The sequence below is a fragment of the Aulostomus chinensis genome, chromosome 9 (assembly GCF_037954235.1).
Source record: "Aulostomus chinensis isolate RoL2024-O1b breed Wild chromosome 9, RoL_Achi_v1.0, whole genome shotgun sequence".
NCBI lineage: Eukaryota > Metazoa > Chordata > Actinopteri > Syngnathiformes > Aulostomidae > Aulostomus > Aulostomus chinensis.
Window position 1 is genome coordinate 20794541 of NC_141328.1, and position 20585 is coordinate 20815125.

The 20585-nt window shown below is 42.8% G+C and overlaps 1 protein-coding gene across 1 annotated transcript in view; it reads right to left on the reverse strand.

Moving 5' to 3' along the window:
- Window positions 1-62: 62 nt before the first annotated feature.
- Window positions 63-20585, reverse strand: part of LOC147256238 (pleckstrin homology domain-containing family G member 4B-like) — a 23854-nt gene continuing 3331 nt past the window's right edge. Inside the window, exons 3-26 of the mRNA XM_086214177.1 lie at window positions 16046-16243; window positions 13610-15920; window positions 13298-13501; window positions 12325-12445; window positions 12147-12240; window positions 11659-11745; window positions 11009-11125; window positions 10820-10918; window positions 10220-10371; window positions 9850-9988; window positions 9595-9717; window positions 9321-9518; window positions 8411-9102; window positions 7893-8330; window positions 7056-7305; window positions 6511-6600; window positions 5836-6162; window positions 5585-5755; window positions 5252-5429; window positions 5042-5158; window positions 3402-3689; window positions 2836-3071; window positions 2573-2631; window positions 63-2058 (exon numbers count right to left, since the gene is read on the reverse strand). Coding sequence (XP_086070303.1) covers window positions 2593-2631; window positions 2836-3071; window positions 3402-3689; window positions 5042-5158; window positions 5252-5429; window positions 5585-5755; window positions 5836-6162; window positions 6511-6600; window positions 7056-7305; window positions 7893-8330; window positions 8411-9102; window positions 9321-9518; window positions 9595-9717; window positions 9850-9988; window positions 10220-10371; window positions 10820-10918; window positions 11009-11125; window positions 11659-11745; window positions 12147-12240; window positions 12325-12445; window positions 13298-13501; window positions 13610-15920; window positions 16046-16243 — 6669 coding nt within the window. The 3' untranslated portion in view covers window positions 63-2058; window positions 2573-2592. The remainder of the gene's footprint in view (window positions 2059-2572; window positions 2632-2835; window positions 3072-3401; window positions 3690-5041; window positions 5159-5251; window positions 5430-5584; window positions 5756-5835; window positions 6163-6510; window positions 6601-7055; window positions 7306-7892; window positions 8331-8410; window positions 9103-9320; window positions 9519-9594; window positions 9718-9849; window positions 9989-10219; window positions 10372-10819; window positions 10919-11008; window positions 11126-11658; window positions 11746-12146; window positions 12241-12324; window positions 12446-13297; window positions 13502-13609; window positions 15921-16045; window positions 16244-20585) is intronic.

Consider the following 20585-nt stretch of genomic DNA (forward strand, 5'->3'; position numbering starts at 1 on the left):
AAAACGGACGTTTTTCTACGGAAGCAAAGACACCCATACTTGAAGTTATATTTTTTCGGTAGAAAATGACTTATTTCGAGATAGAAAAAATAAAATAATCCCCTTAAATTAGAAAAAAAAAATAGCTTTGTTTTCTCAACATTAAAAAAAAAAATTTAATCTGTCATAATTGCGTTTAAAAACACAATTAGATGCACAGGCGTTCTCAGCTTCGGTAATCCTCCAAATGAAATAAAAACAAACAAGAAGTGGTTTAATAAATAATTTATTCTATTTTAGAAGCTGCAGCATATATTACCGTGCAACTCAAGACAAACTAATTCATTAACTTCATTTTATCATTCAAAACGATCAATTTCAACAGGGGAACAGGCGTCAGCGTGACTTATTGTGTGTGTGTGTGTGTGTGTGTGAATTTTTGTTAGAAAAAGACTGATGAAAAGGAAGATTAAAAGGAAAAAGGAACTGTTCAGTTCAAGTCTTCTTTTGAAAACTCCTGTTATCGACCAGTCTGCTTACGCTCGTACTAAAACGTTAAGCAAGTTTTTGGTGGAATAAGTGAAGTAAATGGTGGCCTCATTCCCTTCAACCGTAGTCACTTCAAATTCCTCTTATAAAAAAAAAATAAAACACATCACAAGAAAAAGAAAGACAAAAAAAAAGAAACCGACCTTCAACTAAAAAGATCAAATAATGTGAATAAACACATAAAAGAAAGAAAATAGAGCGAGTCAGCGGACAAAAGTTGGGAGTTATGTCATGAAAAGTTAGTGGTCTTAAAACAAAACAAAAAGGTCACAATTTGTTTACAGTACAAAGTGGACAGACAATAAAATCACAAAACTTTTCATATTTTTTCATTAAGAAGTCATACAAAAGAATTCTTTTTAAAAAAAAGTACTGAACATACTCCTGTGTTTACTGGTCATATTCACGTGGGTAAAGCTTGTACATCGATCAGTGTGGAACCAACAGTGGACCCTAACTTTCACTCAGTTTGCAGTCGTCTCCCTGGATAGGAAGATATTTTCTCCCTGCATTCTCTGCAGGAACAACAGAGCACCTTCAAATACATAAATAATCTCATTTGGCTTTTTCAGACACAAATATTGTGGCTGCAGGTAACAAGTGGCCTGTCCCTTTTTTTTTTTTGGTAAATCCTTAAATACAAGACTAGTGTAAATGCTACAGAGGACAGCAGCAGAAGTATAAAAATGGCCGAAATCAAACACAAACTCATTAATGGTGTGGGGCAAACAGACATACATTTGTGTGTTGAAACGTACATTGAAATGTGTACAGGTGTTCAAATTTAACAGCACGTTTCCATTTATGGTGATTGAATTTAAAGGAACGCAACAACTTTTTGTGAAATCTTCCTCGGAGCCAGACAAAGACAATAAATGGAGCGAAGTCTGTTTGATGACTTTCGACATAGCTAGGCTAACGCTTCCCAACCACTACCATTCATTGTGCTTATCTGACTAGCAGTCACTGCGGGTCTCGGATCCCTGAAGTGCACATAGAATAGAGAAGGGGATCTTTTTTTTTTTTTTCTTGTCTGGCTTTGAGGAGGATGGACAATAAGTGTATTTCTCCAAAAAAAAAAAAAAAGTTGGCGTGCTCCTTTAAATGAAGGCCTTAGCTTATCTCGGCTTGCAGTCAGTGAATACAACTTAAGGTATCTGATATCTTTTTCCATCAAAAATCTCAAGAAAACAAAGAAACATAATCTTTCCAATCACTGATTTGCCTGCAAGTAAAGAAGAAGGACCATGAATCACAGAAAATCGTTTAGTTTCATATGTTGATCCCTGCACATCGACAACAGTACAGCACAGAGAATATCACAAACCATTGTATTATTGTGGAGCGGCACAAAAGCTTAATCATTAATTCCATACAATTCAGGGACTAAGACTTATAATTCACAATATTGTCCTTTTTAGCCCTAAAGATGTTGCGCTTCAACAACAATCCTTGTGACCAGCTGACTGCCACGTGACCACAGACGGTAACCACACACGTGATCAGGAGACCTCGGGCGGCGGCTGGGATCTGCAAGGACACCAAGGGATTCCATTACCACAGAGGACAGCGACGACGAGGCCAGTAGCTCCTAAGATCTCCGTAGATGTGTACAGTTATTGGTAACAGCGTTAGGTAACAAAATACATTCATCAGTACTGCTGCTCTGAACTACAGTGATGGAGCAAAGTTTCTTGAGACTCGAGTTAACTTTATTTACGAAGCAGCCAGGTATCACGGATGTGTCTCAGGAGGCCGATCCTCTTAAACAAGATGCAATCTGTAATATTTTTCCCAACATTCTGCGTTTCTTGATTACTAGAATTAAAAAGTGTTCATCATGCAAACATCGCACGTCGTAACAGATCCTGTCAATGAAAAACTCACATGATCACGAATGAATATCCTCAGTTATGTTCATGTTATGTTTTATCTTTAAATGGAGGTGTCGTGTTCATTGTAAAATGTCCTTTTTGCCATGATATGATAGAAACAGAGAATTAATACCAATTTGCAATGCAAAGCTAAATCATGACACACATACCTTGTGCAGGGAATACAGAATCAAACCTCTGTTGATTTCCCGATTATCATCTCATCACCCTGCAATTACACAAATGATATTTTACTTCATTAGAGTCGTCAGGCAAGAAGACACAGCTAAAGCTGTAAGATAAAAAATAAAAAGTTTATTCACCTGCACTGTAAGAAAACCTGGTTTATGTTTTGTTTTGTTGCACTGACACATTCGAGATCCAACATGTGACCAGTTGGAGTTCTGACCATTTTACATGGTCCCAGTTTTACCTGAGCTTTAGCCAGATGTGGAGGCTTCGGGGCAACACCTGGTTTCTTTCTGGTGACCGCCGGCGAGCCGTTCATCCTCAGACTGGGGGATCGACACAACGGGGGGTGGGGCTTTGAACTCTGTGACGTCACTGAGGATGAGGAGTCCGTTACCTCTGCGCCGAGGGCAGACAGGCAGCTACGGTCGGAGCTGCTTAAGACGTTGATGCATTCTGCCGACGATTCGGTTGTAGACACTTTGAGAAACAATGGAAGCAAGTGTTTGCACTTATCAGTAATCTTTCACTGTATTTAGAGGCAAATGAAACGGATCCTTCAGAAAAAAAACCCTCTTATTTGGTTGCAAAAGCACACAACTTTCTAATCCTGTACAGAATGTCTTTAAAAGCATGATTCTTCTTCTTCTTCTTAGTAAAAATACTTTTTATATTTTAGTTCCTGTAATTGTCATTTAAACTAGCACATGGATGTGTTGATGACATTTAATGTCTTTTCTGCTGAAGCTAAAGCCAGATGTTCTCTTTATTCAGGATGGGGGGGGGGTGTTCCTCTCACACAACACTCACTCATTGGATGATGGACGGTTTTCCAGTTTTCACAGTTGTGGTGAAGGTGATGCTGATGAAGATGATGAGTGTTGACTTCATTGTCCGTCACAGCCTCGATGGAGGCGCAGACAGCAAGACTGGTATCCGCCCCCTGTGACTGGTGTCCAGGATAACCAGCAGGGGGCAAAGAGCCACGGCCCGAGGAAGAAGATGATTGGCTGAGAGTGGTTGAGGCGGTGCTGCCAGAGCCAATGGAGTGCGGTCGCGCATACTCTAAGCCCCTGTGGGAACAACACGCCACAGGGACTGACGACACACAGATAGACAGACGTCATCAGCGATAAAGAAGTGAGCTGAGTGAATAATGAGGGAACAAGCCCGATGAGGTAATTAAAGTTGGTCAAATTTAGTTAAAACTAGCTAGCTTGAAATGTGACAAATCTGATCATCAAAAAGACGGGTAAAAAAAATCCTTCAAAAACCAGTTCAAAATTACATAATAGGTGAAAATATAAACATTCAAATCTACGCTAGCGGCTTTGTGTGGCTGCACTTCAGGCGTTTTTACACCGAATGGTACCATCTTGACTTTACAGGCACCGGGATGCTGTTAAATTGATTGAAATTTATTGATAAAATTCCACAGCAAATGGGGTCCCATCGGTGTGCTGGTTGTCACAGGAACGCTGCATGATCTTCAATTTGACGTCGCAGCTAGGAGACTTCTCAGTAGTCCTCCTGACTAAAATTTTGACCCTTCAGAGGAATATGCACTTCCTACATTTACTGCAGTGTGGTTTTGTGTCAACCTCTTTAATGCGGTCTTCTGCAGAAATACGAAAAACGAAGAAACTCCGATGATGTTAGCTAAGAGTGAGTAGGCATGCAAGAATGGCTGAGTAATTCAATGATCTAATTTATCTCTGCAAACATATGCTGTATCAAATTATGGATTAAAATACATGAATGGAAGCACAGCTAAAGGCCTGTATAAACTCAAGACCTAGTTTTACAGCCAGTGGAGTGACCCTCTTTCACAGTGCGATCGGCTTGTTTTGAACCTCAACTGAGGTGACAGAAGAACAGAGAGCGGGTCGTATCAGGTTGATGCCAAACAAAAGAGCAGATAGATCAAATTGAAGCTATCAGGAGGTGGAAAAGTAGATTATCGCTGAAGAAAATGCCAAAGTGGCATGCTAACATGCTTACTGTGCTAACATGCAGATATTAAGCAGATTTAATCATGTTTTCCATGTTCACTACTTTAGTTTAGTGAGGCAGCATGTTAGCCAACCAGCTCTAAATAAAAAGCCCAGCAAAGGCTGATAGGAGTTTCGTTAGTGTTTTAATTGGTCAATTTAGAATTTTGACCTGATGTTGATGCCAGAAGAAAAGTCAGGGGATCAGCAAGGTTTTTGCAATTCCTCCTGAAGGGACATGAATGTGTGTTTTATGGCAATGAATCTTGATGTTTTCAGATGTTTCACATAAAGCCAAAATTGCTGTTTTGGCACTAGACAAGAAGTGTCTGAATGAATAAAAGTCGGTAGAACTCATCCTATGGGGAGCATGAATTATCCTGGTTATCCACTGTATATTTGTACAAACATTTCTGATACTGATCTACTGTGATAAACGCTGTGTGTGCAGGTCCTTACTTCTTCCAGGCAGGACGCAGGTGACGGCCCGGTCACAGATGGCGGCATCACTCGGTTGAATGTCCATGAAAGGTTTTCGTCCCATTCCCATGAAAACTCTCTCCTGCATACGCAGCTCTGAAACACAACACAAATGCACTCCGTGAACTTGACTCTTGGAATAACTAATGTACCAAAGAAGAAGTCACGATGACGTCATGATGTTTCTACCTCTACTATGAGCAGCCTGATCCCACAGAATCTTCTCCAAGTCAGTGGTCCAGGCCTTCTTCACCTCGAGGCTGGATGCCTTCAGAGTGTAGGTGTCCTCACTCTTCCTCCTCCGAAACCAAATCTCAAAACACAGACCACTCAAACCAGAGTTGTGGGTCATGCCAATGTCACTTGTCTGGGTTGGGGATGGGGGTGGTGGTTGAGGAAAAGAAGAGACAAGTCATGTGTAGAAGTTAGGTGTCAGTTCATTTTCTTATATACTTAAAAAACACGTGAAGCTGTGTGAAAAGTAAAAACTATGCTTTAAGACTTGGATGAGTTCATTCAAACCTTGAATGACTGCTTGTAGATGTAAACATCATTTCCAATGTCCGTCTTCTTGGTTTTGCTGAAGAGAATGAGATCTTCAAAGAGGAAGATGCGGCGGATACATTTCTTCTTTCTAAAGAAAACGGTGAACTCGTCCTGGCGTATCAGCTGGCCCTGCTCTTTTAAATTCACCTAATCAAGGGCAGATCAGAAAAGGACACACTTAACTTAAATGCAGCCACTGCTACGCTGGAAGAATCTCACTGTCTTACGTCACAGTCCTGAATGGCATCCATAGTGAGCAGATCGTTGCCATGGCGCATCTGAAACCGAACCAAATCGGCAGCAGCTTGGATCTCAGCCCTCTCCCGCTCCCTCTCACTGCTGCTCAGGTCGGGAACACACACACCAGGGCTACATACAGTTTTTTCACACACACTAGATGTGAACATGGTATCCTGGGTTTTGTCTTTGGGTCTGTATGAGCCAGCCAAAGACAGCATGTCCTGCAGCAGGAGGCTGTACTTGCTGATCCTCTGGATGGGCCTCAGTAGGTAGGATGAAAGGTCCATCATATCCCCAAGCTCCTGCTGCTTTTTCTGGAAGATTGAAAATGATTTAAACATTCATAATATGAAATCCCATATATTATATATATATATATATATATATATATATATATATATATATATATAGTTATAGTTATAGTTATAGTTATATATAGTTATATATAGTTATATATATATATAGTTTTATATATATATATAGTTATATATATATAGTTATATATATAGTTATATATATAGTTATATATATAGTTATATATATATATATATAGTTATATATAGTTATATATATAGTTATATATAGTTATATATATATATATATAGTTATATATATAGTTATATATATAGTTATATATATAAATTGAGAGAAAGACCAGAAACCTTGAAGATGTCATGGCGACGGTACAATATCAAGGCGTCTGACCGAGGTTTGTTCTTGCTGTACAGTGCGTAGAGGCCAAAACTCTCACTCTGTGGAAAAAAACACATTCTTATTTTTGCATTTTGCACTCCTAATGTAAAGATATTATTATTTGTGCTTTTATTATCAGCAGTCGTATTTGTCAAATTCATCTTGCTCTATTTATTCAATGTGTGTTTTGACTTTTTTTTTTTAACTTACACTCAAAATAGTTCGAAGAAGCATCTGTCACAATAGTACAGAAATACAATCGTACAGGCCAAACATCTGCCTTCATTTGTACGTCACTTGAAAAAAGGAACTGAGCCACAGGCTTAGTTGTCAGCCACAAGCTTGATTAGCCAGTGATCTTATATCAAGGTCCACTTTCAGTCAGTTTGCAAAGTTAGGATACATGTAACATGATATCATTTTTGTTTAAATATCTCAAGTATCATAAATACGTGTGTATCATGGCGCCCCTACAGTAGATGTAGATGTGTTTATGTGTGCTATGACCACTCACGTGTCTAAGGAAACAGCGGGCCACCATGGCTGGTTCTCTCTGGCAGGCTTCCAGCTCTGGGAGGAAATAGTGGCTGTGAAAATCATGAAGTTTCTCCAGGTTACCAAAGATGATGCCTCGCTTGCCCCTGAGGTCCTGGGGTATGTCTTGTCTGTCCAGCAGGGGGTGGTAGTGAGTCAGGATGTAGCCCAGCGAGCGCACATACTCCCTCTCTGTGAACACCAGCTCCTCCAGGACGCGCTGCAGCCTCCTGGTAACACATGCGCATTCATGTCAAACATAGACTCGTACAATAACACAGCGCACAACAGCATATGAATAAAGATAAACACGATATGTAATTACACGTTATGTTAGTTTTGGATAGATTAAAGTACCAATTATAGGATAAAAATAAAAAAATTCTACATGCACTATTCTTGAATACAATTTGGTCCTGCTGATAGTAACTTACCCGAAGTTACATCGCAACTGATGACACAATGACACTCATGAACAGATTGTGAGAACAGGCCCCTCGCTGGGCACAAACACATAAAATACCTGTACCCTACATCCTCTACTTTTTACTCACACTTCATGAAGTCTAAGCAGTAGAATTATTAGAGGTCAACGAGTAAAACTGACAACAGACAAATGAACAGAAGAAAGGATACCTGAAGTGCTTCAGTGTGAGCTTACAGAGACAGAGAAGAACCCATAAAATCCCTTCAGTTAGTCAGAAAACATGCTACATCACCACATTGAGACCGAACTGATTGTAGATTAAGTTAAACTGCTTATAACGTTGCTAAGACAAATCATGCACAAGATTTCACCCACACTTGCTCAACTTACAGGGCGTTGCTGGCCCTCTCTGGTGGATTTCCAAGACAAAATGCCCCTTCATATCTCCTGATGGGCAGGCTGGAGTGTTTAGACCCGTTACCCCCCGCAGCACCCTGGTTGCTCAAACAGGAATCCTCTGAACAGAAGCTACCGTGGCGGGAGATCTGAAACTTCTGAGCCTCTTGGAGGATCCGGCAAGACGGCTGACCATGGTGGGAGCAGGATGATGGAGGTCGAGCCCCCTGCTCAGGAGGAGTGGATGCCCCCGCAGTCACTATTCCAGTGGTGCATGAGTCCTGGCTAACCGACCTTGTTCCAAGACCTCGTCCCCATGGGAACCATTGGCAGCCGACAGTGTGGGACTGAGAGAGAGCAGCAGCGTCTCTCTCACTCCTGGCTCTGCTCGTCTGTCTCCGCCTTGCCTCTCTCTCTGCTCTCCTGGCCGACCTATTAGAGAGTGAAACAAAAGCATCAATACTTCCAGAAGCATAAAAATGACTGATTAAATCCTAGTCCGGTTATCGTACATGTTAGATGAGTGGGGGGTGCCCTTTGACCCCTGGCTGGGTCCAGGATCACGGTTATCCTCAGGTGTGATGTTGATGTTACAAGCTGCAGGTGTTCCCTTGGTGTTGTCCAGGACAGGTCTTCTCATCCCTAAGTCCACTGCCCCTGACACGATGCCCTCCCACTGCGGGTGCCGTGGTCCAGGAGTTGACTGAACCACCAGGCTCTGGCCACCAGGTGATACTGTCTGAATGTTTGTGCTCACCACATCAACATAATGAAGATCACACCAGCTGCTACACCGTGGTTGTTGGTGGAGGACTTCGTCCTGCATCCTCTCCTGAAGCTGCTGCCTGGCCTCCTGGCATTTCAGCCACGCTACATTCCAGATTCGCATCCCCCTGGAGCTCTGCAGGGCACTGGCCTGGGCCTTTATTTCCTGGAACTTCTCAGGGCTGAACTGGAGAAATCTCTCCTGGAAGGTCTGAAGGATGGAGTTGTCACTGCTCGACAGTGCAGCACTAGTGGCAGTTGGGTCAGAGCCGTGTGCTGCGAGGAGGGAGACGCTGCTTGGATCTTGGTTTTGGTGCTGTGTTGGCTGTGTGTGTGTTTGATTGACAGGTGTAATACTTTGGTCACAGTCTTGTGTTTTGAGAGACCTGGATTGACTCTGGTCCAGGTACTCAATACATTCACTGGCCAGCGCTGAAGCCTGTTGGGAGATTCAGAAGATGCATATTTTAATGTAAGAACAAAAGTGCATATTCTTATTCAATAGCATGCTATTATTCTCAAGGGGCACCAATATTATACTTTCCCTAAAAAAATGCTGTTAAGCTGTTCACAGTTGCTGGGTTTTAGTCCCACACAGCAAGATTTCCAGATGTTATTGTTAAATGCAATGACCGGCAATAAGTCAGTGACACCCACCTGCTCACAAAAGTCGCACACGTTGACAATAATCTGCAGCTCTCTGCCACATGCCTCAGCCCTGCACAGGAAGCTCTCCAGGCCTGACTTGAAGTTGCAGATTAAAGCCCTGAATGCCTCCGTCTCTGGGTAGGACAGCCCAGTCTGCTGGAGCTGCTCTGCGTCCAACGCTAAGGACATGGCGTGGTGTCTACGGTCCTGGACAAAGGAAAAAGAAGATAAAGAGTGTAAGACAGATCAACACACAGACAGAGACGAGACAACTTGCACTCACACTAGCTTCGATAAGAAAACCAGTGAAACTGTTGAGGATCTCTTCTATTCTGTCTCCTGAGGCCTCCACCAATTCAGCTTCCAGCAGGTGGCGCTCTCCCTCCACATTAAACCACTGTTGCATCTGTAAGATGGGCAACAAAATTCAAGTGATAATTCACCAAAAATTGATCAATTGAATGTGTAGTCCCCTAAATCCAATATGGCAACTAAAACACATAACACTGTAGTTTATCATTTCAGTTGCCTTATGTACCTGTGAGAAGTGTCCCTCCATCTCTCTGAGCTGCAGCAGGTACTCCAGGTGTTCCAGAGACATGTTGGACCTCTGTACCAGGATGTGAGCCTGTTCCTCCACCTGGTTGTACAGGCTGGTCAGTGAGTCCACCGCATCACTGCATGTAGGAAAAAAACAAATCACAGTAGAGTAACAGCTGGTTTGAAGAATGAGTGTAAAACCCTGATATGGAGGACAGTTTGAATAGAGCATGATCATGGTTCTCTTTACATTATGAAGTAATAGATATTTACAATCTTTCTTATTGTATAAGAGCAACTCGTGCAAAAAATCTTACTTCAAATAGAGGAAAATCCCCTGATTTGAACGCAGGACCGTTCTTGCTCACCTGAGGTCCTCACAGTGGGGGTATTTGAGGTCACTTTCTCTCCTCAGTCTCGCCAGCATGGCCCCGCCTTCCCTCTGCAGGTTGACCAATCGACTGTCCTCCAGCACATCCCGCATCAGAGTCTTCTGCTCCACCATGCACTGCTGCACAGTCTGTAGGATATCTGATATCAGTAAATGATAACTCTGGAGAACTCCTAATTACGTAGAGCCCTAATAGGCAGGTGATTCATTTCTGTAGGTTTTCCTGGGATAAGTTATTTTTTGAAGCTGTGAAAGAAATTGGTTTTGGCAGGTTTTTGTTCCTGCCAAAACGTGTTTTTGGCAGGAACAAGGGTGTATATGGGCTTGATGCTGCACTACTCATTTTGGCTACAAGCCTCCGAAGTCGACCTGAATAGGACTAAAAGCATCTCTCGTTTTCCTCCCCAAGTCTGTTCCAGGGTTCAGGTTTAATAAATTCTAACTCTCGGTTGATTAAACTTGTGGGATCATACAATTATGACACCTAATAACCACATATTGTGTGAGATCATCACTAAATAAAATACACTTAGCATAACATTCAAGCTTCTTTGCTGCATGCACAGACATTAATTACCTGTACTGAGTCCGTCCTCTGAGGATCCTCTAACTTACTGATGGCTCTAAGTAGCAGACTGGATGCCTCATGAAGGTCACACACAAATGGAAAGAGTTTCTAGAAAAGGGATTAAATAAACAGGTAATGCTTCATGTGATTTCACAAGATAAATGGCAGGTAAGTAGTTTATTGCAGTGACTGTCAAACCTGGTGCAGCTCAGCCCAGTCACAGTAGCTGTGTAACCGACTTCCTTCCAGGCGGGAGCTCCGCTGACTCTCTTCAGCTATCTTCATTAAGGCCTTCGGTGATGTCACCACTTCAGTCTGCTTCGGGGGGACAAACAGTTTATTAGCATCAACAGCTTTTCTTGGCTAGAATGATAAATGAATTCAGCAAACACGAGAAGTCATCGGCTCCATAATGCCATCTGTTTTCGTGAATTGTTTTACTGATCATTGGATGTATTTGGTAACTGGTAACTTTCAGGTGCATGAAGCCTGTTCATATAGAAACATACAAGTAATAAGGAAAGGACCGTGGGGATCACAATCAAGAAAAGTGTCTAACCTGCAGTTGCAAGATGTTTGAAAACTGCAACTAATCCAAATGTGGGACATTGCCTTGATATGCGGGATGTGGGTAACATGCATTTACCCTGACAAGGGCACAATTCTCCCTGTCTTATGATCAGGACGATGAATCTACAAAGACCTGTATTCATGAACTGCACGAAAAAGTTATGGCAACCAAATTTCAAAGCCATTGCAAATTAATGAACGTCTCTAGAGAGCAAATCAGTTTAAGCGGTGTCTTTTAATAAAAGGCCATCACATAATACTAAAATGAAACTGTTAACCTGGATGCCGGGACACCTCTCTGGCCAGCAGCGGCTTTCTTTGTCCACCAGCAGCATCAAACTGCTCACTGCCTGAGGATTGAACTCCTGCAACAGGTTAATACACCATACATCCTAGTCAGTGGCAGTCATTAATCTCCATTCCGAGTAAATCCCTTTCATAGATCAGGGTAAATACAACAAACTGACGTCATTCAGATTTAGTTTTCTTTCTCTTTTTAAAGAGAAATCAGATTTTCAAGTTTGAACTGTGTAATGCATTTGTCATGTGTCACATGAGGTAGTTTACTAGAACTTTTCTAGAACAGAGAGAGAAATAACATTAAATGCAGTACAACTGATGATGATGCTGGGTATGCATTATTCAAAGTGATATTCCACTCAGCAATGCTCCACATTACAGATCTCCACCGAGGCAGTAAAACACACAACAGTGACCTCTGACCTGCTTTAGTCAACTGCATCACCAATGTCTGTTTGCCTCTTACCTGAAGCGTCATTAAAGCTTTATAAAGCTGTGGTTGAGGATTTGTCTTCCTTGCATCAAAAATGAGCGTCATCCCAGCTTCTCGAATTTCTCTCCTACGTGCACACACAGACCAGTGATTACAAAATAAACACAGGCAAATGCAACAAAACAACCTTTCAGAGCACATTAGATGCTACCTTATGATAGAGTGGAAGTAGAGCAGCATGTGTAGGAGCTCCTGGCTGGTTACACTTGGTCTCCATCCGTGGTGGTCTCCATAGAGCTCAACTAAAGCCCTGCCAGTCCTGTCTCTGCCACCTTAGAGGGTAAGAGAGAGTAAAAAACAGGCCATTTCTTTACTGGCAATTCTGTATGCGGAGAGATTCCACTCCAAATATTGACTGGGAATCAAATGAGATATTTCAAAGAGATAGTCCACTATCTTAATAATCTTATTAACTGTTCTCTCATTTGTGACAATTTTACCAATCATTTTAAACATACATTTTTTTCAACTGATACTGAGAAGGCCTAATTTGTATCCCCTGGTCCTCAAAAGACCTATCATTACGATCATCTCTATCCAAGGACAATGAGAAAGTTATTTAAACTCAACGATATCATGTTATGAATGTTCATGATATTTTGGATAGTTTTTTCAGTCAGGATTCAGAGCTCATTCTACGGAAACAGCCATCATGACAGCTACAAATGATCTATGTTTACCAGTTGATACAGATGACTAAACAGTTCTGGTGATCATCTGGAGGCCAGCCTTCACTACTTTCTCCTGCACCATCTACAACCTTGCACTGGTCTTTACATACATCCTCATACATCTCCAAAAAATATCTTTCTCTGTTGTCATAGCAGAAGCCTTTTCTTCTGGTGCCTGATGAAAACTGGTATTCCTCAAGGCTCTGTCTTTAGCCCACTGCTGTTTTCAATTTATATGCTTTCTGTCAGTCAAATCCTTCAGAACCGTCCTATTTTCTTCCATTCATACTTGATGCACAGTCAAAACACCGTTCTCACACTCTTCAATCCAACATGCCGCTGATAATATGTTTGCCTGCCTCAATAATGTGTATATTGATTTCTCAAAACATTTTAGTAGCTGTTGGTCTGGCAACATCTACCAAGCTGTCTCACAAAACACTTATTATCTACCTGTGAGAGCTGCTACTCCTTGATAGAGGGGGTGGGCTCTGGGGTCTGGAGATCCCAGAGGAAGGTGGTCAGGTCTGGGATGAGCAGAACAAGGCTGGGGGTTCCGGTGAGTCTCTGTTGCTGGAGGTGAAACAGTCTGTGATGGGCTCGCCATCTGATGACAATTTCTACTGCTTACGGATGCAATGCTAGGCTGAGCACCATCTATAGAGAGTGGAAACATTTTGTTGAAGGGAGGCTGATGATCTTGACTAATAGTAAAATTTCCGTGGTTAATGAAAGAGAACATGGAACAAGAAAATAACTGAATACCTGGAACAACAGTCTTCCTCCTGCTGATCTTGGGTGAAACCAATCTAAAAGCCGTGCTCTTTTTACATTTGACCACATGTAGCTGGGGTATCTCTGCACAGAGGTCAGCATTTTCTCTTATTCTGACACTTTTACCATCAACAAGCACCAGCTCACACTTTTCTGAGGTGTCGACCACTGCAGTGGAAAGGGAGGAACATCTTCCATCTGTCAAGTCCCATCTCCGCTGTGGAGCTGCATGAGGTGTAGAAACTTTTGCATGTGCTCCTGTGGAATTGCTACTGTATTGCGGCCCTTCACGAGGCTCGGGGTAGCTCTTGTTCATCTTTGAAATGTCACCACAACTGTGTGATGATCTGTTGTAGTTGGTGGAGATGATATCTGACTGTGTAGGGTCATCTGCACTTGTGATATTAGTGTTTGTCTTTTCTGTTGGTACACTTGTTCCAGTCACATTACGTAAACCAACACATGATTTGTCATAATGGTCATCCTTTGGTTCCCTAAATGGCAAAGTGGCCCTTTGAGTTGTCAGCTCTGGTCGTTCATCAAATGCTTCAGCATTTGTAACCCTGTTATCCATACAGGGAGCAGTGGTTGTACCTCCTAGTTTCCAATATGGAACGGCGGTCCTTTCTCCTGACTCCTTACAGATGGCTCCGCTGAAAGAGGGAGGAGACTGGTCTTGCATCTCGCACCATATTGCTTGTGTATCACGCCACAGATCTTCCTTTTCAGTCTCCGGTGGTCTCTGTCTATCATCACAGTGTGAGAAATCACCATCCTCCTCCAGCACAGCCAACATTTTCTCCATCACTTTTCCCTGTCCAAAGGAGACAGGGTTTTGTAGGGCAGCCTGGTAGGATTCCCTAAAACGACACCTCAGCTCCTGTGCTCTGGAAACCTTCTCCCCTTGTCGCCGCTTTGTGCACGGGGTGCAGGGTTTCTCTGAGAACTGGACAGTGCGGACACACTGAGAAGGTTCAAAGGAGTCAGGGGGAGGTGGATGCGGTTGAAAATGGTGGAGAGCAGATGAAGCTCCTGTTTCCACGGACATGTTAGGCCTTACTACTACAGCAACCTCTGGTCTACGATGACTATGTGTTTGCGGTGTGGCTGGTAACAGCACGTGTGCTTGTGACCGTGTTTGGTGTGTGTTTGGATGTCTTTGTGTTTGCATGTAGGTCTCTGCTTGTGCTTGTGGTTGCATATGTGTGTGTTTGCATGAGTATCTTTGCACATGTGCTTCGATTTGTGTGTGCTGTTGCATTTCTGACCTCTGTTGTTCCTCTGGTACTGACGGAACTCTACCAAAAAGCATGTTTGCCTGCAGTATGTCAATATACTCTCCTTCTACAGCAACTTGACCAGATTGCTCACTTCTGCTGGTGTGGCTTAGGTTTGTATTGTTATGTTTATCTTTGCCAGTAGTTTCAGAAACTACTAACCCTTTATCGGCAATTTTGGAAAAACTTGTTTTTTCAGATGTTCTTGTCGGAGTGTGAATACCTGAGCTGGTGCTTGTTTTTACAGGTGTACTTGGATCAGTCTCAGTAGAGCGGCTGTCCCAAGTATTTGGGGACACCCAGCCGATTGGCTTCAGGTCTGTTTCTGTCTCTTTCAGTTTGACCAGCCTGGGTGAGGAAGCACTACTTGTATCCACCAGGCAGAGCGACACAGCAATGCCGTGCTTTGCTGGACATATTCTAGTCTCCACAGAGAATATAGGAGGATGTGAAGAAGATTGTATAATTGATCGCTGAATAACTACAGGATTTTTTGGTGCACTTTCCTTTGATGGAGTGAGAAGATGTGAAGTATTTTTAGAGGAAGTCTCTGGGAAATGAGAAAGAGCTGGTGGAAGAGGAAGCTGAGGTGGTGAAGGAGGACATGAAGAAGGAGCAGAGGCCATACTACTCCTAACACCCTGTGGTAAATCCACAAAATCAGGCAATGCTACCCGTTCCCATGGTAACCTCACCACACCCTGCTCGGTGGAAAGCAGGCACTGGCTTAGAGATGTTCCCCGGCGGTCTTGGTTGATCTCCTCCAGCCAATCAAGGCTGAATATACAAGGATATGAAGTCTCGGGGATGGGGATCTCCTCAACTACTTCCACTCTGAGCTCCTCCTCTTCCAGGAGGCTGCAGACCACGATGCGAGCTGATTGGTCACAAAATGGCGTCACTTGGAGGTAAAAGTCACCAGGCTGAAGAAGAAGGGGGTTGATTGGAGCGAGATGGATGACAACTCGGTCACGTAGGCAGAGAGGCCAGCCCTCACAGAGGAAGAGGACATCAGAGTACTGAGACTACAAGAGGACACGGACAGAGTTTCACTACTTTTATTTCTAAATATAACATGATATGAATTGCAATCAATCATCAAGCTGTTTATCTAGATGTCACCATTACTGTGATGAAGGTGGTGACTTACACATGCTGCTTGCTGGACAGTATCCAGTATGTGCTTGGCTGGAACCAGAAAGTCCAGCAGACATCGCAGGGCATCCCCCTGGAAACGACTATCAATGATTTGGAAGAGCTGACTGAGAAGAGTGGGGGCGGTGGCCTCAAAGGGCGGATACAGGACTGACAGCAGGTTCTGGATGGACCCCTCCAGAGACTCAAGGTTCTGAAAATACAAGAGAGAACAAAGAGGAGGCTTGTGTCTTATTACTAACCTTACAGTCCTCAGTGCCTCTTCTGTAATCGGCTTTTATCACGTATGTTTGCTATGGAAACACTACTGAGAACTTGAGAATTCTGGTAGCACTAAAGAGCAGGATACTGGAGGTCGGTCGCATTCATGGCTGAGAAATCAGCTCAAAACAAGCTCAAACATTCTGCGTTCATCCCACAAAATATATTCAACCCGCCAGACAGCAAACATCCAGTAACCCAGTGTGTGATGGCGGGTCTCTAGGCTAGCATGGCCCCTGGTTTATAGTTTCACATTCTCTTTGACCTGAACTCGTGGCCTGCTCCCCACTTTTAGGCGCTGCTTTATTTAGCTGGGCAATGACCGCAGCAGCAGACCTCAGGGGTTAATGTGTATACATGCATGGCTGAGGCTCCGTGGGGAGATGTATTGCATCAGGATAGGAGACGTGTGGATGTCAACACTGCGTGAACTTGTACTCAATGGAGTTTAGAAATCTACATTTTAGGCTAAAAATAAAAACAACATCTGGGACTAAAGGTGTAATGAATTCTGTCCATCCCTCTCCGGATTTTTGTTGAGCATCTCCTCCTCTACGCTGCACAGTCTGTTCTGAGCATCCTTATTGTTTCTCATAGTCCGTTTTCATTTTTCATCCCCACCCTCCCCAAGCTCATCCTCTTACATTATCATCTAACAACGCTGGACTCGCAGCCCCCGCGGCTCCAGAGACAGCCCTGTGACTCACAGCTTTCTGGTCAGTCCCGCCACACCCCGCTGGGACGAAAACACAGAGATGCTGATCATGATAACATGGGGGGAAGAGGAGGAGGACTGCAGTGGAAGCAGCGGTGGTGGCTGACCTGGGAGGACGGTAGCTTGGTCAGAAGCACATTATGTGCAACTCATACATTTGAAATTAAGTGTTTTCCAGTCCAGTAGACATCTGCTTCATCAACTCTTAAACAAGCGTGAGGCAGGGCTCAGGCTGCTGATTCTGGGCTAAAATGGCAGCAAGGAAATTTCAAATGTTTAAATGAACGTGACCTGAGATGCAAGAGTGTAAGAGTGAATTAACACTGCTGGCAATCTGATCGCCGCCAGTTGTCTGCTTACAATGATAGATGCTGACAGGCTTTTACAGCAGAAATTCTCCGGTGAGTGTGTGTTAATGTGTTAGTGTTTGCGCAGCATGGACCCGTCTCTCTGTTCTGGCAGCATCCTGTTGCTGTAGATTTCACACGGGTTTATATAAACACCCGGATCTTTCTCACTCAGCCACTGAAATAAATGATGACGCTTACATTGCTGTGGATAAGATGTCCCAGTGTGGGAGCTGAGGACAGTTTGAATATCTCTGTCCTGTATCATTATGAAACAGAAATAGTCTATACACATTCCAGATGTCAAGTAGGTTCCTGCTGCCAAAATATTTCACAGAGAAAAATGAAAAGCATTTAAGGTGACTTGGTTCTTTCTTGGGCAACGTTAATTCCTTCATGCAGTGACTTTTTGGAAAAACTAACCCTGATATTTCATTTAAACTCGTATCTAGGGGAGTGAAATGTGATCTGACAGAAATGCACATGAACCCAAGGGTCTTGGTTTTGCAGTTACATAGCATGCGTGTTGGACCCCAACACTGAGCCACCAGGGGGACCCCTTCTGTGCCGCTGGATGGCAGCTCCATTTGAACAGCGTCCAGTATCAGAGATGATTTATTTCCGTTCTGTTGACAGATGTTGACAAACTGGGTCCTGGAAATGAATTTTAAAATACATTCGCTTGCATCAAGGAGGGAGAAATGCAATCCTGAATAGTTTAAGTTTTAAATTCTGACTTGAGGCAAAACAAAACAAAACAAAAATCGCATCGGGCTATTTTATTTTTAATCTGTAAAAAAAAAAATGCCAGTTATCAAAATTACTTCCAAGATTAAGTGGTAGTTTGTAGGATTGAAAAAAATTATTAAAGACAGAGGGAGAATTTGATTAATTTCCAGAGACCAGGAATTGTTTTGAAGGGTTCTCTACATCGTGAGGCACCGATATCTCATGCTTGAAATGAGTCTTTGGTGGAGGGGAGTATCAGCGGCCGCCCAGAAGCCTTTGCATTCTGGCACAGATTTATTTAATTATGGCCATATTTATTACAACAGGGTTATTGTTATGTTTACTTCATCTTATTTAGATAACTACTGTAACCTCCCTTGGTTTATGAGTCTGATTGAATCATCCTCTAAGATATTCAGTCTACGTAATATTCTGTTTACAGAATGCCTGAGAAATATGTGAGGCAGAGTAAGCACAAGTGGATTTGGCCAAACTTCAGAGCCTTAAACAGTCTCTGATAAAGAATCTAAATAAGCATGAAAAGAATCCATTTCCTGTGTTTATGTCTGTAGTTTTCATCTTTTGAGCTGATATACACAGATTCCTTACTGGATTACACAAACTACTTTAATTTTTTCTTTTTTTCCTGCTGTCACCTAAAAGAAGAGGCGGGGCCATAAATGGGTCCGTGGCCACGACTTCCCCTGCAGTGAAGAAAACATGCATTCCTAATCATTCTGACTCTTCCGGAAGCACTAGAACTGAAGTCTGCATGTGTATGAGCGAGCCCTGGTTTTTGGTTTTATGATAGTAACAGAGGAGGCTGCGACCTTTTCTTCAATCACGGTTAACGCACCATTTCAACTGCACCTTCAGACGGATGAAACCATAATGTCTTAATGAGGAGAGATACAAGATTTCAGCTCCAAACATTGATTTACCACATTTGAAAAGAGGAGATTTACTCGTCTTTAACAGTCACAACCTCTGGCTTTATTGAATTTATAACCGCGAAGACGCTGTTTCGGCAGCAAAGGTGACAAAGTTGAAGAAGCATGAAGGTAAATGTGTCTAACGACTATCTGGATGATTCTTCTGGAAATTTTCACTGGGTGAGATTCCCGCACTCCATGTTAAGATCTTTTTCCACGATGCGATGACGTTTTGAATCTGGTCTCCCCCACCAGCGTCTTGGTCACTCTGATGAGCTGGCCCGGTTGACAGCTCGCTGCTCTGACAACAGCTCACTCACAACATTCATCCTCACCGGACAATCTGAGCTATTTTGTATTTTGGAGGACAAAAAAATTCAATTGAGTCTTAAACGGATTAGAGATGACGCAGAGTAACAAATGTGACTCATAACAGACATAACACACATTATCTGTGATGAAGAACGGCCCTGTTTAAACAGACAGCTGTTAAACTGGAGGGGGGAGCAACACGGCTCCACACATCCCAAATCTGAGAATCTCTTAATGTCTCATCTTGGCTTACGTAACACCTCGTTCACACGTAGGCATTAAAAAAGTGATGAAAAAGCACTTAAAGGCCCTCTAATACCTCTATAATATCCAAACCTGTAATTTTAATGATTCTTTAACTCTTTTTTTATGTCGAATAACACATTGGAATATAAGATGGTTCGTCTCTCCATGAATTTGTTGTTACCTCAACTATGATTGTAGGACATGACCTTTCTAGTCTTGACTCGATTCTTGGATGTTTCATTTTCTGGAGGATTGTCTCTGCCTCAAACAGCAGAAAAGGTTTTTTTCTGTAAATAATTCAATATTTCATGCTATTTACAGAAAGGAAGGAGATGAGAGAACGAGAGAATGCACAGCGGGTGTGTGTGTGTGTGTGTGTGTGTGTGTGTGTGTGTGTGTGTGTGTGTTATGGTTAGACTAAAAGCTGCACCGTTGGACCAAAAGCTACAGAAAGTATTCTGCTGGCCACCTCAACAAATGCGGAGAACACACACGAGTGCCGGATAACACCAATGTAGCGTGAATACAGCACAACTGTGTGGGAGCTTGTAGAAGACAAACACTAATCATCAGATCAGCAGGATGGCTTGAGGGAGGCTGTGAGGTAGCAGTCAGGCCTGCGTTTAAGTCATTAAAACCACATGAGGGACTTACCAAGGGGCAAAGACTTTAAGCAAAGGCATCATGAGTGAAATGACATGTTTGTATGTGTGTGTGTGTGTGTGTGTGTGTGTGAGAGAGAGAGAGGTGTGTGTTATTATATCAAAGTGCACCTATAAGCTTTCCCTGACTCCTCGTCTGTAATTAAAGTTGATGCAACTCAAACGTAGACACGCTCCAAACAGGTGACAACACAGAGGAACTTCACTCAGCCGCAGTCGCACTTCATGTTTTAAAAACACCCATTTGAAAAGGATTCAAACGCTAAAGCTTAGAAAAAAAAATAAATTTAAAACTGCGCTGCGTTTGACTCACGCTGAATCTCAAAAGTGG